Source organism: Trichosurus vulpecula, chromosome 2, assembly GCF_011100635.1.
Source record: "Trichosurus vulpecula isolate mTriVul1 chromosome 2, mTriVul1.pri, whole genome shotgun sequence".
Classification (NCBI taxonomy): Eukaryota; Metazoa; Chordata; class Mammalia; order Diprotodontia; family Phalangeridae; genus Trichosurus; species Trichosurus vulpecula.
Window position 1 is genome coordinate 50,947,221 of NC_050574.1, and position 24,253 is coordinate 50,971,473.

A 24,253-nucleotide genomic window follows, 5' to 3' on the forward strand; every position below is an offset into this window, starting at 1 on the left:
CCCACTCCAGTCCTCTATCAATGCCCCTGACTCACAGGAGAAATTCTGTAGCCAGACCTTTTGGTCAGAGTCTGCCATCAGCAGCTGGGCTTGAAGACCAGTCCTCCTGAGGATTTCAATTGGGTCAGCCTCTGAATTCCAACCAATGGAGGCTACATAGTGGCATCATCTGTTTCAATCTTGAACCTTAGTCTTACCTAATAAATGAATGACTTCCTTACTCTCTTCACAGAACTATATATGAAAAACCCAGTCTCTTTCTTGAGGGTTTCTGGGCCACTGGAGAAACACCTAGAATTAAATACCTTCCAAGACTCACCCAGAAGGCTTGGTTCAGTTTCAAAAGATGGCAGACCTCAGGGATCACTTAGGCTGAACTTTCTTGAATAGAAATATACCCTATGGCATCAGTGACAAGTGACCATCCAGATTCCATGTGTGAAGAGCTCTAGGAACAATGATGAGCACACTAACTTCCTCCCCCAAGGCACCCTCCTTTCACTTTTTTTGGACAGGTGGAGTTTCTACCATGAAGTCTTACTGGCTCTGCTATTTCCTTTTTCTATAACAGAACAAGCAGAATAAGCCTGACCCTTCTTTCATGTGACTTCCCTTCAAAGAGTGAACAGTAAGGTCAAGGAGTTAACACTGTGATATGCTTCCGCTTCACCCTCTGACTACCCACCCCCATCCCCCAGGAAAGTCCAGGCTGCATTGAGAAAGTCAGCACTTGCCAAAATATGGAGCCAACAATTTGGCTCTGCTCTTCCTGAGTCAGACCACAACTTGTATTGTGTTCCTGTTTTGGGTTCCACATTTTAGGAAGGATAATTATTAAGTCAGAGAAGGTCCAGAAGAGAGTAACCAGGATATTGAAAGACCTCATATAGTATGAGAATCAGCCGGATGAACTGGGATGTTTAACCTGGGAAAGAGAAGACATGGTTAAGGGTGGAGGGGAAGTAGTAGGGCAGAATGTGGGGAGGGAACAGTAGCTGTCACGTATTTGCAGGACTGGAAGAGGGCTTACACTTGTCTTACTTGGCCCTACTGGCTGCAACCAGGAGCCTTGGGCAGAAATTACTGGTTTACTATATGGGAAAACGTCTAAACGGTGAGAGCCATCCAAAAGTGGGATGAACTGCCCAATCAGGTAACTGGTATGCTCTCATTGAATGTCTTCTAGCAACTTGTCTGATATGTTATAGTGGGAATTCCTTTTCAGATATGGGTTAGATGACCATTGAAGTCCCTTTCAATTCTGAAATGCTAGGATTCTGTGAAATGTTCAATGACCACCATCAGATTCCTCCAAAAGGGCTGTCTGCCCACCTCTGATGCCAACCCATTGGCCAGTTGGGTCCCTGCAATCTTCCCATCATCTCTCCATTCATTGGGACTTTGTTTCTTAAAGGGCCACTCCCAGGACCCTGGCTCGCCTCTGGCCCCAGCTCCTGACAGGAAGAAAGTGGGCCTTTGGAAGCACCCGTTAGAATTGCTCAGAGAAAGCGTATTTCAATCGACCGTCTGTACCTGTCCAGGAGATGCTGTTACAGTAATTGGTTTGTTGTAATAATATTTATTACGATAGTAATTACACAGCGCAGAGAGCTCAGTGAGGCTGTCATAACTGCCCTGATATGGTATTTATCTTCATGAGATAGGGGTGACCTCTTTTCTTTCACAAGTGGTGGAGCATGGAACTCCTGTTATCGAGGGCAGATAAATCCTGGATCCTCAGGAGCTGGGTGACATTGGGAATTGATGTCATTCCTATACCTTTAGGCCAGCCCCAGGTTTTCAATCTAGCCAGAGGAGAGATGATGCTACTACCCACCAGCTCCGTGTCCAAAGGTTCCAGGGACAGAGGGCTGGAAGGGCCCAGGTAACTTCTACGAGATAACTGCCCTGCCATTGGCAGTCATAGGATCAAGAGCTGCAAAGAGACCTTGGGGATTTCTGGTCCAACTCTTTCATTTTGCAGATGAAGAGGGAACTGAGGTCCACAGAATCCACAGAAGGTCTTGACCAAGGTCACTGGGTTTGCAAATAGCAAAGACAGGACTATCAAGCAGAAGACTCTGATGGAAATGACAGCCTTTGTTCCTCTTGTCTCTATGTATTTTTAGCCTTAGGGAGCAATAGCTTTATAACTGACCTCCCTACTTCCCATCTCTTCTTTCTCCAATCCATCCTCCTCCCCACAGTCACCAGATTCAAATTCCTAAAGTGCAGGATAGATGACATCACTCCCCTGCTCCATGTGAGTCCCAATGCCTTCCTGTTGCCTCCAAAATAAAATACAAACTCCTCTATTTGCCATTTGAGACTCCACAGTCTGGCTTCAGCCTCTCCTTTCTGGCTCATCATATATTACTACCCTTTGTGCACTCTATGGTCTGGCCAAATTGGCTTTCTTACTATTCCTTACACAAGACATTTGATCTCCAGCCTACATGGCTTTGCACTAGCTATCCCTCATGCTTGGAGTGCAGTCCCTCCTCACTTCTGCTTTTTAGAATTTCAAGTTTTCAAGACTCAGTTCAAATGATCTTATCTATATGAGGCCTTTCCTGATCCTCACTTTCCCCACCTCCCCAGAAATTACTATATATGTATATGTGTGTGTGTGTATGTGTTCATATATATTATGTATGTGTATCCAGAAATGCATGACCACATAGAGGAATACATATATATATATGTATATATATATGATTATATAAGAATCCATACTACATATATACATATATGAGCATATGTATATTTATGTGTGTATATACACATTACACACATACAGATTATATGTCTATATAAAGACATATATAGGTGTGTATATGTATATTGTGTTTATCTATAAATCTACCCATTATTTTGTTTGCTGGGCATTACTGATGTTGGCATAATGTCGCTGACTACCCGCTGGGCTCAGGGGCTGATCTCCAGTTCCATAGAAGGTATAGAAAGAGAAAGCATAAATCCATGCTCTCACAGAACCGCCTGGCTGATCAGGGAAACCTAGTCCCTGACCTTGGAATTCCCATAATTGAGAATAGGGGTGGGGAACCTGCAGCCTCAAGGTACTCTAGGTCCTCTTTGACTGAATCCAAACCACCAGCTTTAGATTCAGTCAAAGGGCTGTGCATGTGGCCTCAAGGCTGTAGGTTCCTCACCCCTGATCTAGAACATCCATGAATATCCTTGAGAACAGTTTTAAAGCAATATATCAGTTCAAGTCCACTCAATTCAGCAATCACATGTGAAGGCCTCACAGTATTCTAGAGGCTGGAGATAGATAAAAATCCCCGCCCTCAAGAAGTTAACATTGTGGTGAGGCATAGTGGGGTGAAGGAGAGAGAGATGTAACATAAAACCATAGAATTGGGGAAAGAAAGGAAATGTAAGATTATCTAGTAATTTTTACAATTGAGGAAACTAAGGAATAGAGAAGAGAAATGATTTTCCCGAGGCTACATAGGTGATAGGTGGCAGAGCTAGGATTTGAACCCAGGACTTCTGATTAGAAATACAACATTTTTCCATTTCACAATACAACTGCATCCACTGTTAAATAAACATAAATCATAGAATGCTGTTCAGGGGGAGCACATCCTAACAAGTGGGAAGAGAGGTGAGTGACAGCCTAGCGTAGAATGCATGCCGAAGGATTCAAGGTGAAAATAAGGAAAGAATGCAGCCTGGGCATGGGAGACCGCCATCCAAAAGGTATAGTCAGGAAATGGAAAATCGTGACCAGAGACAGCCCGCAGGCCACTTTGACCAAGATGGACGGTATGAAGGAGACCAGAAAGATAGGTGGGAGGCATATTTTAAGGGACTTCAGAAACTAGGCTGTGAGAAGATTGAGTCTGTCTTGGACATTTAGTTATCGATCCTATTTACAATTAATTGATTTTGTCCTGTAACTGCTTTCATCGTGGTTTTCTGTCTCAGAACTTAGTTCAGAGATTCAGCTGGCCTGTAATGGGCTAAATTTAAAAATCCAGCTCTTCTTGCTTCAGGGAATCTCGCTAGCCTTAGGGCATGCATATGAAAGAAAGGGCAGCAGGCCTGATGTCTTTATTCCACCAAGTGATCCTTCAAGGATGTCCTGTTTGCTGTCCTAAAGTCTGGGTCATTATTGTTGGTGGACTGAATAGTGAGCACTTCTTAGTCACAAGGAAAGAGGGAGGTCGTTGCTAGCCCCCATCACCAAACTTCCAACCAGTCATGCAGAGCTTCAGATCTGTAACCAATCCCCATGCCTCAGTTATACCACAATGTCACCTACTCTGTTCTGTTCTATACTCCCCAAAACTCCATAAAAGATAACTATCCCCCTCATTTACGGTCTCAGCTTATTGAGGAAGCTGAGATCCCATTGGTGATTTGCACTTGACCAATAAATTGATTGTGCTTGGCATTTCTGTCCCTCGGTCTACCTTATTTATCTATTACAGCTGAAGAGTTGGTATTTAATGCTGGAGGCAGTAGGGTATCGCTGCTGAAAATTTCTGAGTAAGAGAGTGACATGGTCAGATGTATGTTTTTGGAATACCAGTTTGGCAGCTCTGTGGGAGATGAGTTGAAGAAGGGGGATGGGAGGCAAGGAGGAGACCAATTAGGAGACATTTGCAATAGCCTAGGGGAGAAGGGATGAAAGGCTATATAGTACACTGGTGGGTGTGTGAGTGGAGAGGAAGGGACGGATGCTAGAGATATTAACATAAGAAAATAATCTAGCCCAGACTCTGGACATGTCCAATTAGGTATGTCCATTAGAGAAAGCTTCCTGGCTCTGTACCAGGTCAGGATGTGATGTTTTATAAGGCCATGGTTATCTAATCTGAAAGCCGAATCTGTGCTAATAAGAGACGTCTAGAGCAGTGTTTCCAGGAAAGGTCCACGTCTTAACAATGGTCTTCTAGAGACAATGGCTTTGCCTTTGTTGATTCTGATGATATGGCAATCCAATGGAAGAGGCATTTGGGGAGCAGGCAGGACCTTGTGCACCCCTAACATCCCACCACACAGGTAGCCATCTATTCTGTCTAAGCACAGGGCTAGCCCAGGGCCATCTGCTTAAGCATACTCTCTACCGGATGCAAAGACCAGAAAGGAGGGTGGGGAGCATCAAGAGACAAGATTCTGGATGAGAGAATTATTTTTCATCAGCTCATTGGGTAGATGCCTGGTTGCTAAATATCGCTTGTGATTTTGCTAAATGTATGTTAACGGGAGTGGTGTAAATGCTGTCAGAGATAGAAGGGGAGAGTGATGGAGCCATTGAGAATAATGAAGTGTTTAGTTAAGATGAATCCGTCTCGGCTCCCGATCTGGCTTCTCGATATGGCTTGGAGGGGGGGACACGCACTGGAGCTGATTGGTGGCAAATGTAATGCTGATAAAAAAAAAGAGAGATCTGTTTTTACCCTCTGGCTAATTAATTGGCCAGATTTACTTCTTTTTTGTAGCGCTCAGTTGTTCCAGGGATGGTGGTAGGAGGGTTAGCCTAGACCTTAAATTGGGCTCTGCTCATATGCCTGCCTAATGAGTCACTCCCTCCTCCTGTTCTGACTTTCTCAATGGACAGAGAAACTTCTGGTGTTTTCTTGGGTTGGGGGAAGGGGAGTAGCATAGTAACAGGAGACTTTGATAGAGTCCTGTCCTTAGATTCACTTTCACACATGTTCTTCATCCTACTCAGCTACTGCCTCACTATCATTTAATACCCTGACTTTCTTCCAGATCTTTAACCTTGATTCTTGCCTTGCCACTCTGTATCTAATCTAATGGATTGGAGTCAGACTACCTGACTTTGAATCCTGGCTCTGCTATGCACTATATGTGTGACCTCAGATGAATCGCTTCATCTCTCTGAGCCTCAGTTTCCATAGCTGTCAAACAGGAAGATTGGACTCCAAAGTCCTTTCAAGTTCTGAATTCTATGATTCTAGATTTTTCCTTCTGGTGGTGGGTAAGCTATAACGATCTTTGGCAGGTAAAACTTCTTTTTCTCTCTGGTACCAACCTCTCTTTCCAGAGTGATTTCACATTACTGCCCCCATCACATAGTCTATGGTCCAGCTAAACTTGCTGCTTCCCAAATTCATCACCCCATCTACAACCCTCATATCTTTGCATAAGCTGTCCCCAGTGACTGAAATCTCCCTTCTGGAGTGCCTAGCACTACCTCTCACAAAAAGCCTTTACTGGTTGCCTCAATTCTTTGTATACATCTTCTATTTAGTTATCTCTGTGAATCTGTTCTTTTTCTCTCTCCCAGAATACACTCTTGGAGATCAGGGACTATCCTGTTTTTTGTCTTTGTATCATCATTGTGAAGCATAGGTCATAGCACATAGTAGACACTTAATAAATGCTTATTGATTGCACTAAATTGAATTGAATTAAATAGAATTGAATTGATAGGGAAAGAAGGTTCAGAGAGGATAAGGAGTGTGATAAAAGTGACAAGCTTCAATATCTCCATCTGGAAAGTTTGGACTAAATGATCTCTAAGTGACTGTGTTCAGTTTCACTCTCAGTTCAGCAAATGCAATAGAATAGTTGGGTTAGGCGAAGGCAGACAGTGCAAGGGAGATGAAAATTGCCTTGGTGCATTGTCCTTATCTTCTACAATGTTGTCTTTCAATTAGCTCCTGTCCCAGGAGAAACCACCAGGGCGGGGGAGGCAGGGGGAATCTTAGTTTCAAAATATCTCTGATAAGAGTTTGACATCCAAACTATAAGAAAAATACATAACCCCTAAACTATTCCTTAATGAATAAATAGTCAAAGGATATGAACAAATGATTCTCAAAAGAATATCAAACCATGAAAAAACATATGAAGAGAGGTACAAATCAAAACAACTCTGAGGTTTGACATCACACCCAGCAAAATAACAAAACTGACAAAAGATGAAAAGTCAATGTTGGAGGAGTTGTGGAAAGACAAGCACACTAATGTATTGTTGTGTTGTGAATTGGCGCAGCCATTCTGGAAAACAATTTGGAATTATGCCAATAAAGTCACCACAATTCCCATACTCTTTGACCCGGGAATTTCGATACTAGGTGTATACCCCCCCCCAAAAGTCATTGACAAAAAGAAGGGTTCGATATATATCAAAATATTTATCACAGTACGTTTTGTGGTACCAAGAAAACTGGAAACAAAATAGATTCCCCTCAACTGAGGAATGGCTAAACAAATTGTGGTACATGAATGTAATAGAACATTACTGTGCTATAAGAAATGATGAAAATGATGAATTCAGAGAAACATGGAAAGACTTATGTGAGCTAATGCACAATGAAGTTAGGCAGGAGGAAAACAATACTCAAAATTACCACAACAATGTAAAGGGGGAAAAACGCAGAATGATTGAAATGGAATATTGTAAAATTATAAAGACCAGGTTTGACCCATCCAAAAGAAGAGACATAAGCAGACACTCTCTTGCCTTCTCCCTCTTCCCTGGTCATTCACCGAGGTAAAACCCACAGGTGTAGACCATCATATTACATTGTCAGATCTTTTCAATGTGTTAATTAATTTTGCTGAATTTTTTTTCTCTTTCCTAAAAAAAAAAAACCAACAAAAAACCTTTGTCATAACAAGAGCTGCTTCTCTGGAAAGGTAGAGGGAGAGAGTTACATGGGAAAATATAGATGATATCAAAACAAATGACAACAATAATTTTTTTTAAAATATAGAAGCTTCCTGGTTGAGTCAGAATACCGTTGTCAACAAGGCATCCTTGTTCATTCCTCATGTCTATTTCCCTGAGTGTTTAGAAGATCTGACTTCCTGTATGACCTTGAACAAAGAATCTTTGAACTGGAGGAGACATCAGAGACCATCTATTTTGCCCTGAGTCTGAGCAGAAATCCCCCTACAACATCCCTGACAAGTGTTCCTCAGGCTTCTACTTGAAAATTGCTGCTGAGGAGGGAACCCATTGTCTCCCAAGGCAGTCCATTCCACCTGTGGGCAGCTCAAATTTTGGGGAAGTTTTTCTTTACATTGTTCCAAAGTCTGCCTCATGAAGCTTCCATCCATTGCTCCTGGTTTGGAGGATTTCTGAGGCTACATAGAATGGGTGTAATCCCTCTTGTGAGTGATGGTCCTCCAAAGAGTTGGAGACAGTTACCCCTTCCCCCACCCAGTCTTCCTTTCTCCAGGCTGAACATCCCTAGTTACGTCCATTGACGCATGTACAGTTGGTCCTTCCAGGTCCCCATCCTGATCTGAGTAACTTTCTTTCTTAATGAAGTCAGATCTTCAGATTAGCAACATGTCCCAAAGCAGCCCCTTAATGCTTTCATCATCTGATACAGATCTACCATGAAGGAATTTATCTAAATCCTTCTTGATTCTGTCTAACCAAGGCAGATGACAGTGCATCAGTACATGTCCCCTCCAACTCATGACATCTGCCTGGCTTTGATGATAATAACTACTCGCATTCCTATAATAAGCCAGTGCTTACAAAGCATGTTCCTTGAAACAACCCTGTGAGGTAGGGAGTATAAATATCCATATCTCCATTTTATAGCTGAGAAAACTGAGCCTGAGGAAGCTGAGCTGAAGAAGAGTTGCCCAGGGGAAAAATTAATCATCTCTGGCCACACTACGAGCATGTGTCTGATATAGGAGCAGAACCAAGAGCAATGCCTTCTTGTTTAAGACTTTACCCTAATATTTGGCTCTTGACACCTCCTGTCCCCTTCCAAGTCTACCTTGACCTCCAGCTTTTAGGTCTGGTTCACTCAAGTGCCTACCATCCCTTAATCTGGATTCCTACCCTTGCCTTAGTTCACTAAAACACAAAATTCCCAGCCTTTAGAAACAGAAATCCACCTGGAGCAAGGGACGTGATAATGGTGATGACGACGATGTCATGACAATGATGATAATTGATAAGAGATTGTGTGGGCTGTGAGAGCGAGGGAAGAGTAGAGGAAATGAAAAGAGAGGAGATGAGAGGAAGAGAGAAAGGCAGAGACAGAGACAGAAAGAGAGAGGAATACAGAGAGGGAGCGCTGGCCTTTATTCAGGGAAATTTGGGTTCAAGTCCTGCCTGTGAAACACATTGACTTTCCTTGGGCAATGCACTTAATCTCTTGGTATCCTTAACAGCACTAAGACTGTAATGATATTAGAAAGATCACTGGCTTAGGAGCAATCAAATTAGCATCTCAGGAACAGAGTTCCAATCTCAGCTCTGCCATTTACTACCTGTGCACCTTTGGACAAGACACTTAATTTCACAGTGTATCAAAGCAATTGTCTAAGACTATAAGTTACAAAACAGCTTGCATTTGTTGAGGGAATTTTCTCATCAAGCCTCCCCTTATAAGGAAATCACAAGGTCATTAAAATGTGTATTTGTATCAACCACATGTATACATGTCTGTATGTGTATACACATATATAATCACCATTATATCTGACCTCATATAATATTTTATGATTTACAGAGTATTTTATAAATACTATTTCACACACTCTCAGAGCTGGAAGTTGTTGATAAGCATTTAGACCTGGACTCAGCATCTTCCTAGATTACAGGACCATAGACACTTTAGAAATCATCTATTCCACTGAACAAATTAGGAAACTGAGGGTCAGAGAAAGAAAGTAACTTTTCTCAGGTTATACAGTAAGTTGGAGAGCTGGGATTCAGAAATCAGAGGACATCTAATCTAACACTCTTATGGGCAGGAGAATCCAGTGTACAGAAGCCCCCCCAAAAGTGGTCCTCAACCCTGCTCTTGAAGACCTCCAGAGATGGAGAACTCACTATCTCCTGAGGCAGTATCAGGTCTTGGCTCCAAGGAATGGGCTAGATATGGTTTATATGATTTATAGGTGGGGTTGGGGTAATTAAAGGGAGAAACCAGTATGGTCTCTGCCAGATCAAGAAGGAACTAAGAGAAGATGGGGCTCATGGGAATTAGAGGATTGACTAAAGATGGGAGGAGGGACCTGGCATAATAATATTTAAGACAAGAAAGGATCTTAGATTAGATAACTTAGTCCAACTCACTTTTTTCACAGATAAAGAATCTGCAGCCCAGATAACAAATGCCTAAATTCACTTAGGTCATAAATAGCATAGCTGCCAGCGATTTGCTATGTCTCTAAATTTGATTATCTTCTCCCTATACCATGTTTTCTTTTCACCTACCTTCTAAATAGGGTTCTCTTAGTAACCCAAGGGCTGATTTCCTTTTTCTTTTAATTAAAAAAAAGATATTTTTGTTTTCATGTTTGCATTTATTTCTGAATGCATCCTTTTCTGTCCTACCATTTGAGTGAAGAGGAAAAAAGAGAAAAAAAAGACCATGGTTCAGCAAAACTACCAAATACACCTACCAAGTCTGAAAGTATATGCAGTGTTCCATACATGTAGGTTTCCTACATCTGCAAGGAAGGGAAAAAGATACATTTTCTCATCTATTCTTTTTGGGAACAAGCTTAGTCAGTATAACTAGAAAACAATCAGGTTTTTTTTGGGGGGGTGGGTTTTTTTCCATTTACATTGAGATCATTGTATATGTTATTCTCCTGATTCAAATTACTTCACCCTGAATCAGTTCAGTAAAGTCTTCCCATGCTTCTCTGAATTCTTCATCTTCATCATTTCTTATGGCACAGTCATTTATTACTATATTCATAGATTACAATGCCTTTGGCCATTCCCAAACAATGGGCACCTATTTTGTTTCAAGTTTTCTGCTACAATGACTATTTTGGAATATACAGGACCTTTCTCTGTCTTTGACATCATTGGGATAGCAGAGGGATCTCTGGATCAAAGGGTATGGACATTGTAGTCATTTTCCCTACATAATTCCAAATAATTTTCCAGAATGGTTGGACCGATCTACAGCTCCACCAACAGCATATTAGTGGGTCTGGCTTTCCACAACCTCTCCAGCATTGACTAATTCCATGTTCAGTCATCTCTGCCAATTTACTGGGTGTGAATTTGGTTTCTTTTCCTCTGGGTTTGGTTCTTCTAAAGCTCGGATGCTTCTGGAATGCCTCCATGAAGCCTAGCCCTGAGTGCTCACACCTTCTGAGTTTGTGATAACTAGGTACTATCATTAGCAGTCACAACAAATAGGGCTGCCAACATTCTCTCCTCCCACCAGAAGCACACCTGTGACTTCCTGACCACTAACAAATGTTGACATTGCAAGCTGCCTTTGCCCCTTCTCCACCCCCAGTCTGCCTCTCCAAGTCCTGGAGAGAGAACACAATCTCACCATCTGCATCCACCTTGGTTGATTTATGTCAAAGCAAGCCAGACTGCTAGTGTACTTGTCCTTCCTCCCCTCCTTCAGGAAGAGGAGGTGACCTCCCTGGCTAATCTGGGGTTTACTGAGAATAGTGGACAGCAGGCATTTTTTTTCCTACATCTTTAAAAGTATCATAATTAGAAAGAGAAAAAAGGCTAGGAGGAGGAACCAGCACCAAGCTGCTACAGGGTCCAATGGTAAGAACCAGGGACTAAAGACGGAGGAGCTAATCAGATTAGCTCTTGGTAGAGAAATATCCCAACACCCTCTTTCCACCTCAGGGGAGGACCAAGGCATTAAGTGCATAGCCTTGTGCATAGTCACATAGTCTGGAAGCTGCAAAATGAGAGCTCAGACCCTGGTTTTCTTAGTGTAAGTCCTGAGCTCTTTCCTACTCCATCATGCTCCCAAATGCCCAGACCCAGGAGAACAATTCATTGGCCAACTGTCGGAATATATAAATAGGTATAAGAAGGATATTTTATAATTAACAGCCACAGAATGTTAGAAGTTGACAGCCCCCTTAGCGATAATTAAATTCAACTCATTTTACAAAGGAGCAAACCAAGACCCCGGGAAGCAAGATAACTTGCAAAGTAGGACCAAGACCTTGACCCTTGGATATGGTGCCATTGGTCGATAGTGTGTTCCTGTGTTTGTAAGTCTGGCCCGACCAAAGGAGGCCTTTCTTACAAATTACTTCAGCCATTGGATACTCAAGGTACACTATATTTTTTCTGAATCCAGGTTGTTAGAACTAGTAGGAGCTTTATAGAAAATCTAACCCAACCCTCTCATCTTACACAGGAGGAAACTGAGGTTCAGATAGGAGAGGAGAAGCACCGTAGTCTGATGGCTAAAGTAGTGGTCAGAATCAGAAAAACTCGGGTTCAGATTCTGCCTCAAATATATAATAGCTCGGGAACCCTGAGACCTTCTTTTTTTTTATAATCGGGGATAACTGACTTACCCAAGGTCACACAGCTAGTATATGTCTGAGGCCAGATTTGAACTCAGGTCCTCCTGACTACAGAACCAGTGCTCCATCCATTGTGCTGCCTAGCTGCCCTTGTGGGATCCTCTTAACTTCTGCCGGTCTCAGTTTATTCAAGTGAAGTCAGCAAGCATTTTTTTAATAATCACTACATTCAAGTCATCATACTGAGAGCTGGGGATAGAAAGAAGGGTAAAAGGATTGTCCATGCCCTCAGAGAGCTCATATTCCAATGGAGGAGACAATGTGTAAATAACTGTACGTAAAAGGTTTATACAAGGTAAATGAGAGGTAATTCCAGAGGCAAATGACTTGCCCAAGGCCTCATAGCTAGTAAGTGTCTGATGTCAAATTCAAACCTAGGTCTTCCTAACTCCAAATCTAGTATTCTATCCACTACCACATCTGCTTCTTGGAAAGCAATATGGCGCACTTGAAAATGTACACTCAGGCAGCTAGGAGGCACAGTGGATATAGAGCCAGTCTTAGAGTCAGGAAGACCTGAGTTCAAATCAGGCCTCAGACATTTATTAGCTCTGTGACCCTGGGCGGGTCACTTTGCCCTGTTTGCCTCAGTTTCCTCATCTGTATAATGAGCTGGAGAAGGAAATGGCAAACCATTCCAGTATCTCTGCCAAGAAAATCCCAGATGGGGTCATGAAGAGGCAGACACGACTGAAAAATGACTGAACAACAAGAGGTGGTACCATGGGTAGAGCATTGGACCTGGAAACAGGAAGACCTGAGTTCAAATGTGGACTCAGACACTAACTGGATATTCCAGTGTGGACAAGCCACTCAACCTCTGTCCATCTTAGTTTGATCATCTATAAAATTGAAATAGTAATAATACCATCTCCTTCTCAGGGTTTTTATGAGGGTCAAAGGAGGTGATGTTTGTAACTCACTTAGCACAGTGCTTGGCGCACTATAGGCTTCTATTAGCATATTATATTAATCCATGTTTGTTTCTTTCCTTTCTCCTGAGCCTACCATTCAAGGCCTTCCGGAATCTAGGTCCAACATATTTTTCATGCAGTATCTGCCGTTCTTCTTCTTCATGTAATCTATTCCAGATAAGCTGTGCTGCGTGCTGTCCCCCAAATGCTCCCAAGCTTTTCCACTTTGGCTCACTCTGTACCCTATGCCCATTGACATTTTGTCCATTGTTCAAGGCTCATCACCAATGCCACCTGTTCCATGAGATTTTCCTCTCCTGAGCTAGTGCTGATCTCTCTCCTTTGCCTGATCTCATAGCACTTTGGACTGGTTTTGTGCATTAACCTTATTCTAATTTGTGGCATATTTGTCTACCTGACTTCTCTAATAATCTCTATGAGGGCACGGACCACATGTCTTTGAATACCCGGCAGTGATACATCCAGGGCCTACATCATTAATAAAATTTCATCGAATGAATGATAAAATGATGAAATTAGCGACTGTCTGAAGCCAAGGGTGGAGGGATAGAATAAACTACCTGTGAGAAAGGAAGGATAATCAGCTCCACTGCCAGCCCCTGCCTCTCCCTCCCACCCCGATTCTAGCTCAGCCGAGCCACCTTGTTCTGTACTTATTGGTGTGTTTTCTTTGAATAGTCTGGTGTGGGGCAACACTTCACGTCTTCTCCCACTCAGCCAAGGCTAGAAGCCCACTGAGGACAGGGATCGTGCATCTCCCTCAGACTAGAGACTCTTTGAGGGCAGGGGCTGTGAATCTCTCTCAGACTGGAGACTCCTTAAGGGCAGGGGCTTGCATCTCCCCTCAGACTGTGCTTGCATCATCTCACCCCCTGCCTCCTTTCCCTCTCTTGTTCCATTACAGGCTACCTGACTGTCAGCATTGAGCCGCTTCCACCAGTAGTGGTTGGAGATGCTGTGACGTTGAAATGTAACTTTAAGACGGATGGCCGGATGCGAGAGATCGTCTGGTACAGGGTAAGCTATCCCCATCCCTGAGCACATTTAGGGTTTGTGCTGCTGCTAAAGGCCATGAGAGGGAAACACCAAGGCCTGGTTCAGTCCCCAGCCCAGATCTAATCCTCATTAGCTTTACTTGGGCTGTACACCACCCAGTCTTCATGCCTTCTAGGGACCCACCTTGGAGACCACTTTGTCTCCAAGAACTTTTCCTGAGGGCCCGCCTTGCCAGCTGTTTGTCCGGCAACAAAGCTGGTCTTGACTGTGCTTAACAATACATCTCTGGATCTGTTTTGCCACGTCTTGGAACCCTCTCACTTACCTAGTAGCCTCAAAATCACTCCCTCCTGCTGATAATTGAAATCAAATCCAGAAAAGACACATATACTAAGGTATTGGTGACTGAGAATAGCTTAAATCAATCACAGTGAGAGTTGCAGAATCTTAAGTTTCTAGGATTTAGAGCTAGAAAGAATTTTGGAAGTCAAGAAGTCCGGCCCTTGAAATTTTTAAAGTAAAATTTTGTTGATATCTTTTGTTTTTACATTTCCTTGGGCAAGCTTCCTGGGTGTTTCCCCTCTCCCCTCCTGGAGAACCATCATACATATATGTGTGTGTGTGTGTGTATGTATATGTAAATGTGCATATGTATAAAGAGAAAAAAATAATTGAAACCAATTAGCATATTGAAAAAAATCTCACACGGTATACAATGTTCTGTACCCATGGACCTCCACTACCATCTCTGCAAAGGATCTCTTCTTAGGAGCCAGGCTTGTTCTTTGTAATTGGGCAACATTTATATTCAATTCTAACCCTTCCTTGTTGCAGATAGAGAAACTTAGGCCCAGACAGGTTAACTGACAAAGAGCTGAGATTCAGGTCTAGCTCTTATTTCAAATTTGGTGTACTTCCTATTACCCCAGGCTTGGTGCCCACCCACAAACTGCCACATTATTGGTAAGATCAATGCTATGTCAGACCCGGAATAGATTTTAGAGATCTCTTCATCTAAGTCTCTCATCTCACAGTTAAGGCATCATGTATGATGGAAAAGCTCTGGGCTTTAAATCAGGAGAGCCCTCAGTTCGAATGTCACCTCTGACACATATAGCCGTGCGACCCTGGGGAAGTCATTTAACCAAGCTGAGCTTCAATCTCCTCATCTTTACATGGGTAATCAAAGCATTTCTTCACCATCATGAACCCCCAGAATAAGAACCCTCTCTACCTGAGCATTTCACCACCCAGCTAAGTTGACCCTAGTTGTTGAGTCCTAGAGATTTCCTTGAGGAACATTTGTTGTTATCATACGGTTGTTTTAGTCGTGTCTGACTCTTCATGACCCCATGTGGGGTTTTCTTGGCAAAGATACTGGAGCGCTTTGCCATTTCCTTCTCCAGCTCATTTTACAGTTGAGGAAACTGAGGCAAACAGGGTTAAGTGACTTGTCCAGGGTCACACAGCTAGGAAGTGTCTGAGGCTGGATTTAAACTAAGGTCTCCCTGACCCAGGGCTCTATCCATTGTGCCACCTATCTGCCCTTCAGTAATAAATGTAGGAGCAGGGTTCAATCCCCAGTTATCTGATTCCTAGGCCTGTGTTCCTGCCTCTAAACTATAAATGACTCTGGAGTTCCCTGAAGACAAGCTAGGCATACCCTAAGCTAGGTATTGGGAGGAATTCAATCAATTAGTAAAAATTTATTAAAGCACTTATTATATGTCAAGCACCTTCCTAAGTGCTGGGGATACAAAGAGGAAAAAGACTGGCCCTGCCCTCAAGGAGCTTACAATCTAATGGAGGTGACAACATGCAAACAAATATCTACAAAGAAAGTTACATATGGAATAAATAGGAAATAATTAACAGAGGGAAGGCACTGGAATTAAAAGGGGCTATGGAAGGCTTCCTGTAGAAGGTGGGATTTTAGTTGGGACTAGACTAGCACAACTACTCTCCTACATCTACACAGCCTTCGGTGCATCAGGCTATGCTGGGAACAATACGGAACAAACGTTGGCTCTCTGATTCTGTAGAACATCAGCATTAACAAGGTGCTTTCCTCACAACAGCCTGGTTACTTACAAAATGCAGGCATAATCATCTCCATTTTACAGATGGAAGAACAGACTCGGAGCATTGTGACTTTGCTCCAGCTTACACAGCCAGTGTCAGAGTAGGGCCGTCAGCCCATCTTTTGGCTCTGAGGCCAGGGCTCTATCCTTCACATCATGCTGGTTCAGACCTATCTAAATAGACCAGTTCCTTGCCCTCTGGGAGCTTCCCAACCAGGAGGCATTAGGAAGCTGGACCCAGGGTGATATACGGCAGCAAGTTAAAATGTCCCTGTGCTGAATCACTCAGCTGCAAGTTCCCGTGGTGTGTAAAAAAACCACTTGGATAACACATGCTGTGCTGGCTTCTCATTAGCACATGGCCAGAGGGCTGGAAGAAATTAACTCCTGCTCTCTGCTGTCAGGAACACATCCCTCTCCACAACGTCACCCTGAAAGGGAGATGAGTGGGGGAAGGGGAGGATGACTTGGACTATTGCTGTAGGGAGGCCTTCCTGCCTCCACTCTGGACCCTCTGCTGTATGCCCTTTATACCGCCTGCTGACTAGTCTTCCAAATAAGTGCATTAAATATATCTGACCATGTCACCCCTCTCCTCAAGAGTCTTCAGTGGCTCCCTATTCCTCTCTGATCATAGGATCCTCGTATCAGATATCTACACCTAGAAGAGGGACTTGAAAAGCCATCTAGTTCAACCTGGCCTCATTGTACAAATAAGGAAACCAAGACCTGGAGGGGATATAAGTTTATAGATTTAGAGCTCAAAGGGACCTCAGACACCATTTTACAGATGAGAAAACTGAGGCCTAGAGAGAGGACACAGAATCATCGATTTAATTCTCAAAGCCAGCAAGGCCAACCCCACTTCATTTTAGAGATGAAGAAACTTCGGCTCAGAAAGCATAAGTCACTGACTTGTGATCATACAACTTAATAGATATCAGAAATAGAAACAGAACCCAGCACTCTGAAGTTCAGAATTTTACTCCATACTCCATGCTGAGTCAAGATCAGACTTATTATCCTGGCATTCAAGGCCTCCTTCCCTCTTGTCTGGCACCAGCCTATCTTTCCATTGTTCTTCCATATGATGCTCCTCCTCATTACTTTCTGCCCTTGTGAACATGCGCTATTCTCTCACCTACATGCCTTTGCTCATCACATTCCCTGTGCCTAGAATGTCCTCCCTTTCCTGGCCAAATGCCAGCTCCTCCAGGAAAGCTTCTGTGATTATGCTGGTTGGTAACCTCTTCCTCTCTCTCCTCTTCCCCAGTCTCCCAATTTCTCTTTCTCAGAGCAGTTTGCATCTCTCTGATACAATTAACATGAAATACTCTATTTTTGTGTTTATATTGCATCCCCCATTAGACTGTAAGTTCCATGAGGGCAGAATCTTTGGTTTATCTCATGAATCATCAAGCATTTATTCAACTCCATCTCTCTCAATGCTGAGCACAGGACATTGAATACATGCCACTTAATAAATGTTTCTTAGATGACACAGTTGCCAGTTAATAGGATCAGAGGATCTACAGCAGTGAGGGACCTTAGAGATCATTCTTATATTTTACAGAGGAAACTGAGGCCTCGAGAAAGAAAATAACTTACCAAGGGAGCAAGTAGCAAAACCGTGATACAAACCCAAGTCTTATGCCTCTAAACTCACTGCCTCTTCCATTACCATGATGTTACCTGCCTATGTTAAAGAAAGGGAGACCAAGATTCGCTGGTAGAAATCCATAGTAAGTATAGGCTATGAGAAGACCTGCACCCTTTCAAGCCTGGTAGGGCTTACAAGGTAAAATTCTGCCATAGAGCTCTCCCTGCCCCACCCCCACCCCACTCACTGAACATTTCTAGGAAACATTGGATGCTTACCCCCAGCGCCCTTCATTGTCTGACGCCCCAAAGCCCCAGTGCCAGATGTTCCCTGATACCCTCATTTAACCAACCACAGATCTTGGCAGCTTGGACAGAGGGTCAGAAGCCACGTCTCCTTGGAAAACAGATTTTCCAGTCTGCCCTTCCAGAGAGTCTAGCGGCCCCATGATCAACCAATGCCAAACCACAGAACAGAGATTCTAAGTCCAGGCCTTTCATTCATTCATTCATTCAACATTAGTTAGCAAATACTGTCGCTAATCTGGAGGTGAGATGGGAAGTTTAATCAGGAGCTCATAGCTTAATAGAGGGATATACCACCGATCTAAACAGCAGCAACGACAAATGCTACGACCGTGGCTACGATGACAGCAACGCCAGTGATGACGATGATTACCACTCCTGCCACCACAACTACTACTGCTACTACCACCGCCATCACCACCACCACTGGTCCTGCAGGTATTATTATCCTCCTAATTTTAGGGATGAGCAGCCTGAGGTTAAGAGAATTTAAATGACTCATCCGTGGCCCTACAATTTAGCAAATGCCTGGGCTAGAATATGAATACAGATCTTTCTGGACTGCAAATCTAGCACTCTCTCTGCCGTACTCCACGGATAGATGTCATATATGACATAGCATCCTAAGGTTGCGGGGGTTGCAAGCACAGCGATTTCTCAGGGCATGAAACAGTGTCTGGGGCCTCAAGCCATTTTGGCTCTGCAGCCCTGGGGGAAGGGCAGCTTCCCCCAGATCTTTCGTATGCCCCCCTCAGCCTCTGAGCCAGTGTGCCCCATCCTAGTGTAGCCCAAAGCCATGGAACAATGTTGTTGAAAGAGTACAGGCAGCCCAAGTTTAATTCCTAGCTCAACATCTGTGAAGGGAAGAGGTCAGAGTATGCAAGGTTCCTTCAATTCAATTTGGCAAATATTTATTGCATACTTGCTATGCATAAGATATGTGCTTGGCATTGGAGAAACAGAAATGAAAAATGATAGTATCCCTGCCCTCATGAACTTCTGATCTAATGGAGAGTCTATGTCATGTGCATAAATAATGATGGTCCAAGAAAGAGTGTTCAAGGTGAGGTTAAGGAAAAGAGCTAGGAGAGACTGGAGGAGAGAAGGAGAGAGAGATCTGGCGAGTGGGGGTCAGAAGAGGTAGCCTCTGATCAGAGTCACAGAGAGTTAAAGCCGAAAGGGACCTGAGGGTGGCCCAACCATCCACCAGATGCATAATGGAGGCCCAAAGGCCAAAAGTGACTTCCCTGAGATCATAATTGTAGCAGGTGGCAAAACTGGGATGTGAACCCAGGAGTAGATGTGGAGCTGGAGCCTATTTCAATCACGGCGAAATGTATAAGGGAAGATGCAGAACCAGGAGATTGTCAATTGAGAACAGCAACGGAGAATTCTCTGGATCCAGATTTGGGGGTTTTGTTTTTTTCATGTCAGGGGATGGGGAGCAGAGGAACAAGAAGGCAAGCTGGGCTGGTCAATGGATCTTCCCCTTCCCTCCATGAGAAACTCTCATCTCTCAACTCTCTCTTTCCGCTGGCCCATGACTTTTTGTATTGATTGCCTTAAAAGTCTCTTATTTGTGTCAGGCACTGACTATTGGGTTATGGAAGGCTGCACTAATTAATTAATTTTATTTCATTTCACATCCTTTGAGTGAGGGCCTCTGTGCCATATGCAAATGCATGTAAATCACATGCAAATCGTCCATTGGAGCCAAGAGCTCTGCACTTTTTGTTTTAAAGCTGGATAGACTTGTGAACTCAGCTGACTGTCTCCCTCTGCAATGGGTCTCACTTAGAATGGCTAGGGGCATCCGGGAGGGCTACCCAAGCACCCCACATACCAACAGCAGGGACCATGGTTAAAAGCAGGCTGGGCAGCGGAAGAGGGAAGGAATGCTGATGAATTGGAGTTTGCATGCCTCTTATCTCACTGGCCCCATGCCACACTGGCCTTCAGATGGCTGTTGTCCTCTCTCTGCAAATCAGAAAAGCAGCTGAACTCCAGCAGATAAGAACTGAGGCAGAAGGCCCAGTGTGGAAAGGCCACAGTGAAATAGGGAAGGGAAGGAGGGAGCTGGGAGACAGGATCACCAGAGCCAGAAAGGAACTTAGGTCTCCCTCAGACCAACTGCTTTACTTACAGAGTTGGATATCTTCCCCTAAGGCCACAACACTAGCAAGGAATGAAGCTGAGATTTGAATCCAAGTCTTCTGCCTGTCAGGTTCCGTGATCTTTCCTTTCCAGGAGCCGGGGTGCAGAGGTTAAGACAGAATTGTACATCCGAGCTTTATGGGAGTAAGAGCAGAAAGCAGAGACCTTAGAGACCATCAGGTCCATACCCCTCATTTTAGGGATGATGTAACTGAGGTCCAGAGAGGTCAGTGTCCACACAAGCAGTGAATGGTAAAGCCAAGACTCAAGCCTGTACCTCCTGACTATGAATTCAGTGATCTTCTCGCCTGCACCACAATCCCTCCCTAGGTCACAGACATAGAGCTGGACAGGATCGGATGGACTATCTAGTTTGATTTCCCTCATTGTATAGATGGGGAAACTGAAGGTCATAAGCGGTTAACATGGACATATACTAGCATCAGACCCCAGATTTTTAGAGCTGGAAAGCACCTAGAGATCACTGAGTCTAATGCCTCACTTTACAGGTGAAGGAACTAAGGCCTGGGGCAGGGGGGTGGGGAGGGAATGACTCCTCTGGGTAGATGGTGCATCAGATAGAGCACAGCCCTGGAGTCAGGAGGATCCAAGTTCCAATCCAGCCTTAGATGCTTACTAGCTGTGTGACCCTGGGCAAGTCACTCCACCTTGTTTACCTCAGTTTCCTCATGAGCTGGAAAAGGAAATGGAAAACCACTCCAGGATCTTTGCCAAGAAAACCCCAAAGGGCATCACTGAGGAGTCAGAACAACGAACGACCTCTGACTCTAAATCCATTGCCCTAGTTAAGAATTCAGAGACCAGGAACAGTGCTTAGAATAATGGAATGCTAGAGCTGGAAAGGGGGTAAGTGCCGCCCCCACCCCCACTACGCTGGGCCTCCTGAGTAAGGAGCCGCTTAGGTTGTTTGTCTGCTGTCTCTACAGCCCCTCCCCCATGCCCAGTGAATGGGCTCACAGAGCTGAGCCTGGAAGGAATGAATGGATTACACAGGCCTGGCTGGGCCAGTGGATCCAATCCCTTTAAAAGGGAAAATCAGAGCATTGTGATGAGTCCTGCACTCCTCAGGTTTAAATAAATCATCTTAGAAGTGTGATCAAACTGAACCTTGGGGGAGGGGAGGAGGGAAAGGGAGAAATGGTGGATAGATTTGATCCTTTGGGTGGAAGCTTAGGCGTGGAGGGGCCTGGAAGCCATGTATGGTGGAGGGGGCTGGGGGAGTACTGATTAAAGGGAAAAGCATGGTGTAGTGGAAGGAATACCAAGAGTGTGGTTGGAGGCCTGGGTTCGAATTCTGCCTCTGTTCCTTACTACCTGTTTGACTTTGGAGAAATAAGTTAGCCTCTTCTCGGCCCCAGCTTCTACATCTGTCCAGTAAGAGGGTCAGATTTGATGATCTTTTTTCAGTTCTAATAGATTCTAATAGATCATAGATTCTATAAACTGGGAGGTTGAACCTGGTGAAAAGAACATTTGGTCGAGGGTGGGGAGACTTGAGAGCTGTCTTCCATTGTTTGAAGAGTTGTCACAGGCAAAGGGGAGTCAATTTGTTCTGTTTGTCCCTAGAGGACAGGAAGGAAGGAAATAAGTATTGATTAAATGCATACTATGTGCTGGGCCCTTTACAAATAGTCTCATTTAATCTTCACAACAACTTGGGGAAGTAGGTGCTATTTTTATTCCTCATTTTACAAATAAGGAAACTGAAGCAGTCAGAAGTTAAGTGGCTTGTTCAGGGTCACAAAGTGAGTAAGTAGGATCTGAACTCAGGTCTTCCTGACTCCAACTCCTGAGCTCTATTAGTGTCACCACCTAGTCGGATGGGAAAAAAAAAATCAATGGGTAGTAGTTATAGGCAGTCAGATTTCAGATTATTAGAAGGGAGGTGGGAAATTCGAATAAATTGGAATGTCTAAAAATGGAATTGGTTGCTCTGGTAAGTAGTGATTTCTCCAGCTTGGGAAGTATTCAGTCAGAGGCTGAATGAGCACTTGGGGATATGATAGAGAGGATTGCTGAAAAGATATAAGTTGTACTAGTTGACCTTCCAGCTATGAAATTCTCTAATGAAATTAGATTAAAGTCACAGGTCTCCCTCTTGGAGGGACCTAAGGCTGGGAACCTGGAACACATCTGCCCTCTGGGCCTCCCCTCTTCTCTTAGAAAGAAGGGAGAAGCAGCAACCTGAGCTCCCAAACCCTCTCTTTCATCATCCAACCTCCAGGGGGACTGGCCTAGGCTGCTTGAGGAACAAGGGCTCCAGTCTAAGTTAAACTGTGTGGGGGGAACGATGTTTGAATGAGAATTCCACACTGGAAGGGACCTTGGAAGCTATCTGGTCCAATGGACATTGGAACAAGAGTCTCTTTTACAATATCCCCAAGTAATGGTCACCCAACATCTACCTGGGGACCTCTAGTGAGAGAGGCACTGACAGCCTCCAGGAGGCGGCCCATTACACTTTTGGAGAATGCCAATGGTTAGGAAGTTTCTCCCAACATCTCACCCAAATCTGCCTCTATGCAATGTCTGTCCTTGGCCTCTAGCTTTGTCAAGTTCTCTTCCTCCTCTTCCTCCTCCTCCTCCTCCTTCTCCTCCTCCTCCTCCTCCTCCTCCTCCTCCTCCTCCTCCTCCTCCTCCTCCTCCTCCTCCTCCTCCTCCTCCTCCTCCTCCTCCTCTTCTTCTTCTTCTTCTTCTTCTTCTTCTTCTTCTTCTTCTTCTTCTTCTTCTTCTTCTTCTTCTTCTTCTTCTTCTTCTTCTCTCTCTTCCCCTCTTTCTCCTGCTTCTTCATCATCATCATCTTTTGTTTTCTCCTCCTCCTCTTCCCCCCTTTAAATTTTTGAAGTCAGCTCTCATGACCTCCCTGAGTCTTCCATTTTCCAAGCTAAACATGCCCATTTCCTTTAACCAATCCACATATGGCATGACCTCAATGCCTTTCTTCATCCTGGTCACCCTCTTCTGCATACTCATTAACATCTCAATGCCATTCCTAAAATGTGGCCACAATTTAACACAGTATTAGGGGGGGCAGCTAGGTGGTACAGTGGAGAGAACACTAGGCTTGGAATCAGGAAGACTTGAATTCCAGTCCAGCTTCAGACACTTACTAGCTGTGTGACCCTGGGCAAGTCACTTCACTCTGCCTCAGTTTCCTCATCTGTAAAGTGAGCTGGAGAAGGAAATGGCAAACCACTCCATTATCTTTGCCAAGAAAACCCCAAATGGGTTCACAAAGAGTCAGACATGAGTGAACAACAAGAAAAACCTCCCAGGGTTGTTGTGGAGGCCAAATGAGATAATAATTGTAAGGCATTTAGCATAATGCCTGGCACATAGCAAGCGCCACATAAATGTTAGCTATTATTATCATAAGCAGAGGGGCAGAAGAGCCCAGTGGGAGCAGTAGACATGCTATTGGGGAGGGAGATGAATGGCAAAGCAGTGACATGGCTGTGGTCTGCTGGACGTGGGATGCCTGCATGTGATCCTGGTTGTCATCCTTCCACAGAGGGAAGCCAGGAGTTCACATGATATGTGTGTATTTCCCCGTGGGTCCTGATTGAGTGGTTCATCATTGAAGCCTATGCTGCTTCGGAGCCAGGACACAGAGTACTTCTAAGAGGGGATGTGATGAGTGATGTCTCGTCCTGAGAACTGTTCAACTGACCCTGTATGACTCAATTCAATCCTCCGTCACTAGGCAGGGGGCCCAGCTGTTAAGCTTCTTTGTGACAAATTGTGACATGGAATATGTATACGAGAAATGTAAATTTGTGTGCAGATGCTAATGGTTTCAACTCTACAATGAGAGACAGAGGTGAGTGTGTGTGTGTGTGTGTGCGTGTGTGTGTGTGTGTGTGTGTA

General features: G+C 44.1%; 1 protein-coding gene across 1 annotated transcript in view; it reads left to right on the top strand.

The window, feature by feature from the left end:
- The window catches only part of IGSF21 (immunoglobin superfamily member 21), a 339,687-nt gene that overhangs the window by 96,801 nt on the left and 218,633 nt on the right, over window positions 1–24,253 (top strand). Inside the window, exon 7 of the mRNA XM_036743729.1 lies at window positions 14,078–14,246. Coding sequence (XP_036599624.1) covers window positions 14,078–14,246 — 169 coding nt within the window. The remainder of the gene's footprint in view (window positions 1–14,077; window positions 14,247–24,253) is intronic.